This window comes from Zootermopsis nevadensis, unplaced genomic scaffold, assembly GCF_977971745.1.
Source record: "Zootermopsis nevadensis isolate Lab colony 2312 unplaced genomic scaffold, Znev_1.0 Znev_ptg000004l, whole genome shotgun sequence".
In the NCBI taxonomy this organism is placed as follows: domain Eukaryota; kingdom Metazoa; phylum Arthropoda; class Insecta; order Blattodea; family Termopsidae; genus Zootermopsis; species Zootermopsis nevadensis.
This window is the reverse complement of record NW_028259136.1, coordinates 62,007-74,982: the sequence shown is the minus strand read 5'-3', so window position 1 is coordinate 74,982 and position 12,976 is coordinate 62,007. Positions and strand designations below refer to the sequence as shown.

Sequence of the window (12,976 nt, the reverse complement as noted above, 5' to 3'; positions counted from 1 at the left end):
TGAACATTGACACCCAGACGTCTGCAAATGTTTAAAACGACGTGCTCGTTTCTTGTAAACAGTTTTTAGAGTAATAAAACTTACAACTTTGTAATGGCGAAATAAACTCACTGCCGATCTTTGGTGGATTATGTTGTTGTACAGAATGTCCCAGTTAAAGTGGACCCGGAGCTACGAAATGCCGTAGCAACAGCGACTGAACTACCGGGAAATAAGTCAGTCACAACGCGGAACGTAGCCGTGGCATGCTAGTACGTGGGTCCCGAGTTGCGTGGGACTCATATATTTCAGTTGCAGCTACTAGACAATGAATTTGATTTCAGATTTGTGGTTATTACGGTGGAAAAGACATCAATGTTGGTCTTATTGATTGTTACACCGTGTGGTCTTGTAGCCCTGAAGGTAGAGGCAGTTTGTTCGTCCGAACGTTGGTTTCTACGTACAATCTCACATGGCGTTGCAACTCAGATCAACATCGACAGACAGACAAGTGAGACATTGTTTTTCGTGTGACTTATATTTAATATAGTGTACACGGGAAGCATAATCACGACGGATGCTCTATGCACCAAGGAAGTAAAAGCAAGGATAGCCATGGCCAAGGCAGCCTTCGTCAAGAAGAGGATACTTCTCACTAGCAAGTTGGGCTTGGAGATGAAGAAGAAACTAGTGAAGTGTTACGTATGGAGCAGAGACTTGGACACTCAGGGAGAAGGAACAGAAATACCTGGAGAGTTATGAAATGTGGTGTTGGAGAAGAATAGAGAAGATCAGGTGGACGGATCGAGTGACCAACGAAGAAGTATTGAGGAGAGTCAACGAGTAAAGAAACATTCTGCAGGCGATTACACGAAGGAAAGCTAACTGGCTGGGACATATTATGAGAAGGAATGGGTTACTGAGTGATATAATCGAAGACCAGGTTGAAGGAAAGCGAGGACTGGGAAGAAGACTGATACAGCTAACCGACGATCTGAAACAAGGAAAGAAGATGAAGTTTCAGGATTTAAAACGAGAAGCTGAGAATAGGGGAAACTAGAGAGCTCTTTTTGGGCAGAGCAATGGACCTGTCGTAAGACAGAACACTAAATAATAAATGTACACGATATCTCAAGAATAGCGTCTACTCCCTTTTGGTTGTTATTGTACACTCAAATAACGGCTAGAAAAATTGTAAATATCTGTAAGTCCCGGCTTTGATCCCTGCCATTGTCAGTGAAATCAGCTGTGTGTGGCAAAGAATTATTGGAAGAGCTAACGATGCCTATAGCCCTTGAGATTTCGGTCAGTATCATGATGATAGCTAGAACTGTAGACGGATACCTCTGTTAATTGGGGTGTAACCCATTCTGTGCAAAAAGTATTCGACGTGCTTGGAAGAACTTTGATTAATAACCGAGTTTGACATACAAGGTCAAGAGATTCTTGAAGAATGTGGGAAGTCAACAAAAAAATGCACGGAAGATTTAAAGAGGTGAAGAGGTCTTCCTTGCAAACTTCAAAATTCTTTCATTATAGGCCGCAGGATTATTAGTTTTCCCTTACGACTTCTGACTATCCGATAGGATTAGACGAGTATACAGCCTTTCGCGTTTACTGGCAACAAAAATTAAGTGCATTTGTAATCCTGTTCGCCGCTACGTAGTAAAGTTAAAGTAGGTCGACCTTTCTTTCTTCACCATTCATCACAGAAGTCCACAGTAAGTACAAAATTGCTACTGAACACTAATTTACGCTATTGATTATGTGCACTGACAACTGTGTGTTTATAGGCTAATTACTGTGATTATTATTGTTGCTACCATTCACATTTAACAAGTATTATATTTCTCTGACAGACATTTTACAACACTCTTTCTTTACTGTGCTTTGTCCATCTTCTGTGACTTTCGTATTGTGCATTTGATTTGAATGTTATGTCTTGTTCTCTCATTTTATAGTATTTGTTCTTGTACTGTTGGTTTTAGTGCTTGGCTGTTGTCAGGTACATGAAAAACTGAATCGAATCATATTCATATGAGTGACCACCATGGGCTTATTCTAACAATATGAAAAATATTTAAAAAAATAACATTTATGCCTTCTTCCTAAGTCTGCTTCTCTACTTATTATTATGTAAGCGTACTGTAAAACATCTTCCCGGAGACTTTTGCTGTTCGTCCTTATGTGTTCATGGTAATCTTCTCAGCTGTGGCGTCGTCTCGGCTTGTAGGTGGGACCAGTGTTTCGGAGGAACATATTGCCGCCATTTTCAGTCCATACTCATGTATATGTTTACATGACATCACAAACCGAAAGACCCCAGTGTACATCTTCGCTGCCGTGAGAACCTCATATCTCCCTTGTTATGTGTTCATAGACTCCCATTTATCAATATAAATTCTTTGGATTGAATTTAAGTGCCTGTTCCGTCCTATTAGAATCGTTTCTGTTCAATCCGGATCCACCGAATCTTTAATCGGCAATATCCACACACTGTAGTTACTGTAACCGATTACATAATTCTCTAGATTAGAGCTAGCATTTTGAGGTCAAGGCCATGAACCAATGGTGATGACGCTAGAAGGAAATGTTTATTGACTGCAATTAGGATTCATGAGGATAGTGTGTATTATCAAGAGTAATATATTTGACCCATCTCTTGTTACGTATGATCCGAATGCGAACATGTGTATTCACAAAGCTGCTACAAGTTAGGATACGTTTCAGTCGTGTGATTGCCCGTATAAAAGTCACTGATGGTACTCCTAATTTCAAACATCATAAAATGGGCCAACGTAAGAAAGAAACATGATGTTTCTTGGAGGTTTTTCCCGTTACATTTTATGCACGGTCAGCCTGTGATATTTGCGGGCTGTGTAGAATTTTTTTTACGAATTACAGGCCTCTTTCATGTAGTAGTACCACAGCCGGTATCCCCGAGAAGAATTCATTATAGTCTCCGTGAAAGTTTCAGATCAAACATAAACTTTTCAATTTGCGGGGGTGGGGAAATTGTAACCAGAAACGGGACCCATTACCTTATCTTCATCTCACAGGTGATACTTGATGTTACTCGAGCTTCACGAACTGAAGCCAAAGTCCGCCCTTGGCAGCAAGGAGTATGTAGTTCGGATTGGGGGTAAGTGGTACTGGCGTTCGTTTTGTCGGCCGAATCTCGAAGTTCGATATTAGAGCAGCAATTCCTGCTTTCACCTGCATCAGTGCGAACCTGACACCTATCAAAAAATATCAGAAGTCGGATGGTAGTAGCAGCAGCAGTACCGACTCATAAACAGAACCCGATGATTCAGTACCTGGGTACTGGGTACAGGGAACGACCCGTTCTTCAAGTGCCTGAGCACTGCGGGTCCCAACTTTTCGTTGGCTTGATCTATAGACATTCGGTAGGACTCCTTGGACGAGGGATCGGCCCGTCGCAAGGCCGCTTCCTGTACACAGGACAGCACAACACAGAAAAACGCTGACAGACATCCATGGCTTTAGTGGGAGTCGAACCCACGGTCCCAGTGACCAAGCGGCACAAGGCCCACGTCTCAGACAGCGCAGCTACTGCGAACCCCAATTCAGTACCTCCGATACCAAATACTTCTCTCACTCCCCATTATCACAATTCACCTTAATATCCATCTTAATATTATCCTTCTACTTTATTCTCTGTCGTCCATTTGGAAGGTTTCGTAAGACGTTTCCCACCAGAATTCAGTTGTCATAATTGTCTCCCCTGTTTTAAAAACATCCCAGTCCATCTTGTCCTCCGACATTCCATTCTCTTAACAATACAATCACGACAAAGCGATACCGGTATTAATTATGCTAATAATAGTAATAATGAAAGACTGCGTATCCTATCCATTGTCATATCAAGAATTAAGTCATAGCTGCAGAAAAATTACAAAGCTTTCAATATAATGTGCATTACTGTGTTGAATTGGCCTATCTATAATTACAGGCACATGGCCATCTAAAATTAATCTTGACGATATTTTAATTGTGGCCACACATGAGAATTGCGTTTCATAGCTGTAAATAATAATAGTAAACCGAACCAGTTACCTTGATTGAGGTTCTTCGTGTTTTCCGTCAATCAGTCTGGATAAATTCTCTGCCTGTACATTGAAACAGACCATTGCCTCATTCTCCCACATCATTTTCATGACAGTATTCAAGTCATCAAGTTATTACTCGGTCTGATTGTGTTTCAGCTGCATTTGACAGAGCATCGTTAAATAAAATAAAAGTTATTTTCGTCATCAATGCGTGAACCACTTGGTCAATTGCAGAAAGAACACACAATCACCACGCCCACAATCCTCTCATCAAAACACATGCAATAGCTATGTTAAGTACATACTATTTCTGAATAATGCATATTGCACACATGTGGAAATTGAACAAGTGAAACTTGAATGTTTTGACAGTTTTGAGCGTCAAAAAGAGAAGTATAGAAGTTTGCATTTCATGAATCTGTTTAGCAGATTAAGTAGTGTGCTTCTGGTGGCTTGGTTTTTGTACATGTTAATGAAGTACTAATCAAAATGTGCAGTTATAATAAATCATTTCAATGTTTCAACGTTTCAACAGTCAGGTTATTCGTTGCTCGTTATCCGTTTTCCACCCACACGAAAATATTGTTACAGAGGTTACGTACCAGAGAAGCCACATGCTTTTAGTTTCAAGGTGTCAAGTTATCCTTTAAGAATAATTTTATTCGGTTGTCTTACAAATCTATATCAGAAGCTAAGGTAGGGTTTCCTTAATAGCCAACTTAATAAAAACTAACTTTGTTTTTTGTCAGATACTTCGTTTTGTAGAAAAAGTTAAACAGCATTTTTATGATTAATTTGCGAGCCCTAAAGATATTGTGCTGATATCTGCATCGAGTTAACAGCATTTAATAACGTTACCGCGTCACTTCGACCACGTAGCTAGATTTAAAACATAATTTAATATTAATACATATAAATATGTATCTCACATTCGTGGTAGATGGACATGAAAGCAGTCATTTGCGCACAATTAATGTATGGGTCTGTGGTGTTTGCTTGACCCATTCGTAATTTGTGGAGATAAAATATCTTATCATGGATAACAGCAAATTTGTACGTACGTAAACAGATCCTCGGACCCTCACCAAATGGCAGATAGATGTATCTGTGTCGGCTTTTCTTGTTCTCGTAACTGAAACGATCTGGGTTGAAGATCTTTGGATTAGGGAAGTGTTGAGGGTCGTAGTGAAGTGCATACACCGGGATAATCACTGGAGTCCCTACTTCAATCTCGTATGAACCACCTGAAGGTGTTTCTAGTTTGAATGGCTTGGTACACTCGCGTATCATGAACATGGCAGGTGGGTACATACGCAGAGCCTCTGTTGGACAAGGGAACGACATTATTGTATAAATCAAATAACTTGCTTTCCTTACTTACTACCCACCTACTGTCCACAGACCATGAGAAAAGCCCTGCGGGGGGAAGTCGTTTCTAGGGTGGTGCAGGGGGAATGTTTACTATCAAGTGGGCTATAGAGGGCTGCTATTGGTGGGATGTGTGATACGTCAGAGTTTTACACTACTATACACAGACTGAAAAAATCAAGCAGTTAAGAGTAGCGTGTAGTGAGTGCGTCTGTACTGTGTTCTGTGGGTGTTGTGAAAATATTCTAGAATGTTACCACTGATATCAAACTGATAATCACCAATAATTTATATATATATTAAGGGGTACCCCTTTGAGAAATTTCAAAAAATGTCGAAATTTGTCGTTTTGAACGATTTTTAGACGTTTTTTGATTTTTTAAAATGTCGAAATTTGTCGTTTTGGACGATTTCCGACGTTTTTTGATTTTTTTAAAATTTCGACATTTTTTGAAATTTCTCAAAGGGGTACCCCTTTGAGAAATTTCAAAAAATGTTGAAATTTGTCGTTTTGGACGATTTCCGACGTTTTCTGATTTTTTTAAAATTTCGACATTTTTTGAAATTTCTCAAAGGGTTACCCCTTTCAGAAATTTCAAAAAATGTCGAAATTTGTCGTTTTGAACGATTTTTTGAGGTTTTTTGATTTTAAAAATGTCGAAATTTGTATTTTGGACGATTTCCGACGTTTTTTTGATTTTTTTAAAATTTCAACATTTTTTGACATTTCTCAAAGGGGTACCCCTTTGAGAAATTTAAAAAATGTCGATATTTGTCGTTTTGGACGATATCCGACGTTTTTTGATTTTTTTAAAATTTCGAATTTTTTTGAAATTTCTCAAAGGGTTACCCCTTTGAGAAATTTCAAAAAATGTCGAAATTTGTTATTTTGGACGATTTCCGACGTTTTTGATTTTTTTTAAAATTTCGACATTTTTTGAAATTTCTCAAAGGGGTTCCCATTTGAGAAATTTCAAAAAATGTCGAAATTTGTCGTTTTCAACGATTTTTTGACGTTTTTTGATTTTTTAAAATGTCGAAATTTGTCTTTTTCGACGATTTCCGACGTTTTTTGATTTTTTAAAATTTCGACATTTTTTGAAATTTTTCAAAGGGGTACCCCTTTGAGAAATTACAAGAAATGTCGAAATTTGTCGTTTTGGACGATTTGCTACGTTTTTTGATTTTTTTAAAATTTCGACATTTTTTGAAATTTCTCAAAGGGATACCCCTTTGAGAAATTCCAAAAAATGTCGAAATTTGTCGTTTTGGAAGATTTTCGACGTTTTTTGATTTTTTTTAAAAATTCGACATTTTTTGAAATTTCTCAAAGGGGTAAACCCTTTGAGAAATTTCAAAAAATGTCGAAATTTGTCGTTTTGGACGATTTTTTGACGTTTTTTGATTTTTTAAAATGTCGAAATTTGTCGTTTTGGACGATTTCCAACGTTTTTTGATTTCTTAAAATTTCGACATTTTTTGAAATTTGTCGTTTTGGACGATATCTGACGTTTTTTGATTTTTTTAAAATTTCGACATTTTTTGAAATTTCTCAAAGGGTTTACCCCTTTGAGAAATTTCAAAAAATGTCGAAATTTGTCGTTTAGTACGATTTTTTGACGTTTTTTGATTTTTTAAAATGTCGAAATTTGTCGTTTTGGACGATTTCCGACGTTTTTTGATTTTTTTAAAATTTCGACATTTTTTGAAATTTCTCAAAGGGGTACCCCTTTGAGAAATTTCAAAAAACGTCGAAATTTGTCATTTTTAACGATTTTTTGACGTTTTTTGATTTTTTAAAATGTCGAAATTTGTCGTTTTGGACGATTTCCGACGTTTTTTGATTTTTTTAAAATTTAGACATTTTTTGAAATTTCTCAAAGGGGTACCCCTTTGAGAAATATCAAAAAATGTCGAAATTTGTCGTTTTGGATGATTTCCGACGTTTTTTGATTTTTTTAAAATTTCGACATTTCTTGAAATTTCTCATGGGGTACCCCTTTGAGAAATTCCAAAAAATGTCGAAATTTGTCGTTTTGGACGATATCTGACGTTTTTTGATTTTTTTAAAATTTCGACATTTTTTGAAATTTCTCAAAGGGTTTACCCCTTTGAGAAATTTCAAAAAATGTCGAAATTTGTCGTTTAGTACGATTTTTTGACGTTTTTTGATTTTTTAAAATGTCGAAATTTGTCGTTTTGGACGATTTCCGACGTTTTTTGTTTTTTTAAAATTTCGACATTTTTTGAAATTTCTCAAAGGGGTACCCCTTTGAGAAATTTCAAAAAATGTCGAAATTTGTCGTTTTGGACGATTTCCGACGTCTTTTGATTTTTTTAAAATTTCGACATTTCTTGAAATTTCTCAAAGGGGTACCCCTTTGAGAAATATCAAAAAATGTCGAAATTTGTCGTTTTGGACGATTTCCGACGTTTTTTGATTTTTTTAAAATTTCGACATTTCTTGAAATTTCTCATGGGGTACCCCTTTGAGAAATTCCAAAAAATGTCGAAATTTGTCGTTTTGGACGATATCTGACGTTTTTTGATTTTTTTTAAAATTTCGACATTTTTTGAAATTTCTCAAAGGGTTTACCCCTTTGAGAAATTTCAAAAAATGTCGAAATTTGTCGTTTTGTACGATTTTTTGACGTTTTTTGATTTTTTAAAATGTCGAAATTTGTCGTTTTGGACGATTTCCGACGTTTTTTGATTTTTTTAAAATTTCGACATTTTTTGAAATTTCTCAAAGTGTTTACCCCTTTGAGAAATTTCAAAAAATGTCGAAATTTGTCGTTTACGACGATTTCCGACGTTTTTTGATTTTTTTAAAATTTCGACATTTTTTGAAATTTCTCAAAGGGGTAAACCAAAAAATGTCGAAATTTGTCGTTTTGGACGATTTCCGTCGTTTTTTGAATTTTTTAAAATTTCGACATTTGTTGAAATTTCTCAAAGGGTTACCCCTTTGAGAAATTTCAAAAAATGTTGAAATTTGTCGTTTTGGACGATATCTGACGTTTTTTGATTTTTTTAAAATTTCGACATTTTTTGAAATTTCTCAAAGGGTTTACCCCTTTGAGAAATTTCAAAAAATGTCGAAATTTGTCGTTTTGTACGATTTTTTGACGTTTTTTGATTTTTTAAAATGTCGAAATTTGTCGTTTTGGACGATTTCCGACGTTTTTTGATTTTTTTAAAATTTCGACATTTTTTTAATTTTCTCAAAGGGGTACCCCTTTGAGAAATTCAAAAAATGTCGAAATTTGTCGTTTTGGACGATTTCCGACGATTTCCGACGTTTTTTGATTTTTTTAAAATTTCGACATTTTTTGAAATTTTTCAAATGGGTAACCCTTTGAGAAATTTAAAAAAATGTTGAAATTTGTCGTTTTGGACGATTTTTTGAGGTTTTTTGATTTTTTAAAATGTCGAAATTTGTCGTTTTGGACGATTTCCGACGTTTTTTGATTTTTTTAACATTTCGACATTTTTTGAAATTTCTCAAAGCGGTACCCCTTTGAGAAATTTCAAAAAATGTCGAAATTTGTCGTTTTGGACGATTTCCGACGTCTTTTGGTTTTTTTAAAATTTCGACATTTCTTGAAATTTCTCAAAGGGGTACCCCTTTGAGAAATTCCAAAAAATGTCGAAATTTGTCGTTTTGGACGATATCTGACGTTTTTTGATTTTTTTTAAAATTTCGACATTTTTTGAAATTTCTCAAAGGGTTTACCCCTTTGAGAAATTTCAAAAAATGTCGAAATTTGTCGTTTTGTACGATTTTTTGACGTTTTTTGATTTTTTAAAATGTCGAAATTTGTCGTTTTGGACGATTTCCGACGTTTTTTGATTTTTTTAAAATTTCGACATTTTTTGAAATTTCTCAAAGGGTTTACCCCTTTGAGAAATTTCAAAAAATGTCGAAATTTGTCGTTTACGACGATTTCCGACGTTTTTTGATTTTTTTAAAATTTCGACATTTTTTGAAATTTCTCAAAGGGGTAAACCAAAAAATGTCGAAATTTGTCGTTTTGACGATTTCCGTCGTTTTTTGAATTTTTTAAAATTTCGACATTTGTTGAAATTTCTCAAAGGGTTACCCCTTTGAGAAATTTCAAAAAATGTTGAAATTTGTCGTTTTGGACGATATCTGACGTTTTTTGATTTTTTTAAAATTTCGACATTTTTTGAAATTTCTCAAAGGGTTTACCCCTTTGAGAAATTTCAAAAAATGTCGAAATTTGTCGTTTTGTACGATTTTTTGACGTTTTTTGATTTTTTAAAATGTCGAAATTTGTCGTTTTGGACGATTTCCGACGTTTTTTGATTTTTTTAAAATTTCGACATTTTTTTAATTTTCTCAAAGGGGTACCCCTTTGAGAAATTCAAAAAATGTCGAAATTTGTCGTTTTGGACGATTTCCGACGTTTTTTGATTTTTTTAAAATTTCGACATTTTTTGAAATTTTTCAAATGGGTAACCCTTTGACAAATTTAAAAAAATGTTGAAATTTGTCGTTTTGGACGATTTTTTGAGGTTTTTTGATTTTTTAAAATGTCGAAATTTGTCGTTTTGGACGATTTCCGACGTTTTTTGATTTTTTTAACATTTCGACATTTTTTGAAATTTCTCAAAGCGGTACCCCTTTGAGAAATTTCAAAAAATGTCGAAATTTGTCGTTTTGGACGATTTCCGACGTCTTTTGGTTTTTTTAAAATTTCGACATTTCTTGAAATTTCTCAAAGGGGTACCCCTTTGAGAAATTCCAAAAAATGTCGAAATTTGTCGTTTTGGACGATATCTGACGTTTTTTGATTTTTTTTAAAATTTCGACATTTTTTGAAATTTCTCAAAGGGTTTACCCCTTTGAGAAATTTCAAAAAATGTCGAAATTTGTCGTTTTGTACGATTTTTTGACGTTTTTTGATTTTTTAGAATGTCGAAATTTGTCGTTTTGGACGATTTCCGACGTTTTTTGATTTTTTTAAAATTTCGACATTTTTTGAAATTTCTCAAAGGGTTTACCCCTTTGAGAAATTTCAAAAAATGTCGAAATTTGTCGTTTACGACGATTTCCGACGTTTTTTGATTTTTTTAAAATTTCGACATTTTTTGAAATTTCTCAAAGGGGTAAACCAAAAAATGTCGAAATTTGTCGTTTTGGACGATTTCCGTCGTTTTTTGAATTTTTTAAAATTTCGACATTTGTTGAAATTTCTCAAAGGGTTACCCCTTTGAGAAATTTCAAAAAATGTTGAAATTTGTCGTTTTGGACGATATCTGACGTTTTTTGATTTTTTTAAAATTTCGACATTTTTTGAAATTTCTCAAAGGGTTTACCCCTTTGAGAAATTTCAAAAAATGTCGAAATTTGTCGTTTTGTACGATTTTTTGACGTTTTTTGATTTTTTAAAATGTCGAAATTTGTCGTTTTGGACGATTTCCGACGTTTTTTGATTTTTTTAAAATTTCGACATTTTTTGAAATTTTTCAAATGGGTAACCCTTTGACAAATTTAAAAAAATGTTGAAATTTGTCGTTTTGGACGATTTTTTGAGGTTTTTTGATTTTTTAAAATGTCGAAATTTGTCGTTTTGGACGATTTCCGACGTCTTTTGGTTTTTTTCAAATTTCGACATTTCTTGAAATTTCTCAAAGGGGTACCCCTTTGAGAAATATCAAAAAATGTCGAAATTTGTCGTTTTGGACGATTTCCGACGTTTTTTGATTTTTTAAAATTTCGACATTTCTTGAAATTTCTCATGGGGTACCCCTTTGAGAAATTCCAAAAAAATGTCGAAATTTGTCGTTTTGGACGATATCTGACGTTTTTTGATTTTTTTAAAATTTCGACATTTTTTGAAATTTCTCAAAGGGTTTACCCCTTTGAGAAATTTCAAAAAATGTCGAAATTTGTCGTTTTGTACGATTTTTTGACGTTTTTTGATTTTTTAGAATGTCGAAATTTGTCGTTTTGGACGATTTCCGACGTTTTTTGATTTTTTTAAAATTTCGACATTTTTTGAAATTTCTCAAAGGGTTTACCCCTTTGAGAAATTTCAAAAAATGTCGAAATTTGTCGTTTTGGACGATTTCCGACGTTTTCTGATTTTTTTAAAATTTCGACATTTTTTGAAATTTCTCAAAGGGGTACCCCTTTGAGAAATTCCAAAAAATGTCGAAATTTGTCGTTTTGGACGATTTCCGACGTTTTTTGATTTTTTTTAAAATTTCGACATTTGTTGAAATTTCTCAAAGGGTTACCCCTTTGAGAAATTTCAAAAAATGTTGAAATTTGTCGTTTTGGACGATATCTGACGTTTTTTGATTTTTTTAAAATTTCGACATTTTTTGAAATTTCTCAAAGTGTTTACCCCTTTGAGAAATTTCAAAAAATGTCGAAATTTGTCGTTTTGTACGATTTTTTGACGTTTTTTGATTTTTTAAAATGTCGAAATTTGTCGTTTTGGACGATTTCCGACGTTTTTTGATTTTTTTATAATTTCGAAATTTTTTTAATTTTCTCAAAGGGGTACCCCTTTGAGAAATTCAAAGAATGTCGAAATTTGTCGTTTTGGACGATTTCCGACGATTTCCGACGTTTTTTGATTTTTTTAAAATTTCGACATTTTTTGAAATTTTTCAAATGGGTAACCCTTTGAGAAATTTAAAAAAATGTTGAAATTTGTCGTTTTGGACGATTTTTTGAGGTTTTTTGATTTTTTAAAATGTCGAAATTTGTCGTTTTGGACGATTTCCGACGTTTTTTGATTTTTTTAACATTTCGACATTTTTTGAAATTTCTCAAAGCGGTACCCCTTTGAGAAATTTCAAAAAATGTCGAAATTTGTCGTTTTGGACGATTTCCGACGTCTTTTGGTTTTTTTAAAATTTCGACATTTCTTGAAATTTCTCAAAGGGGTACCCCTTTGAGAAATATCAAAAAATGTCGAAATTTGTCGTTTTGGACGATTTCCGACGTTTTTTGATTTTTTAAAATTTCGACATTTCTTGAAATTTCTCATGGGGTACCCCTTTGAGAAATTCCAAAAAAATGTCGAAATTTGTCGTTTTGGACGATATCTGACGTTTTTTGATTTTTTTAAAATTTCGACATTTTTTGAAATTTCTCAAAATTCAAAAAATGTCGAAATTTGTCGTTTTGTACGATTTTTTGACGTTTTTTGATTTTTTAGAATGTCGAAATTTGTCGTTTTGGACGATTTCCGACGTTTTTTGATTTTTTTAAAATTTCGACATTTTTTGAAATTTCTCAAAGGGTTTACCCCTTTGAGAAATTTCAAAAAATGTCGAAATTTGTCGTTTTGGACGATTTCCGACGTTTTCTGATTTTTTTAAAATTTCGACATTTTTTGAAATTTCTCAAAGGGGTACCCCTTTGAGAAATTTCAAAAAATGTCGAAATTTGTCGTTTTGGACGATTTCCGACGTTTTTTGATTTTTTTTAAAATTTCGACATTTGTTGAAATTTCTCAAAGGGTTACCCCTTTGAGAAATTTCAAAAAATGTTGAAATTTGTCGTTTTGGACGATATC

The 12,976-nt window shown here is 33.9% G+C and overlaps 1 protein-coding gene across 2 annotated transcripts; it reads right to left on the bottom strand.

Annotated features, from left to right (window-relative positions):
* Positions 1-89: 89 nt before the first annotated feature.
* Positions 90-5,440, bottom strand: LOC147874804 (cytochrome P450 9e2-like). Of its 2 annotated transcripts, XM_087342781.1 has the most exons (3): positions 5,111-5,440; positions 3,021-3,218; positions 90-973 (listed from the first exon to the last, which is right to left on the bottom strand). In XM_087342781.1, the coding sequence occupies exons 1-2, from the start codon at positions 5,391-5,393 to the stop codon at positions 3,052-3,054; spliced, it is 450 nt and encodes a 149-aa protein (XP_087198907.1). In that variant the 5' UTR covers positions 5,394-5,440; the 3' UTR covers positions 90-973; positions 3,021-3,051. The 2 variants fall into 2 exon arrangements, with proteins under 2 accessions (XP_087198907.1, XP_087198906.1); XM_087342780.1 differs by lacking the exon at positions 90-973 and having other exon boundaries at positions 2,603-3,218; positions 5,111-5,439.
* Positions 5,441-12,976: the final 7,536 nt, after the last annotated feature.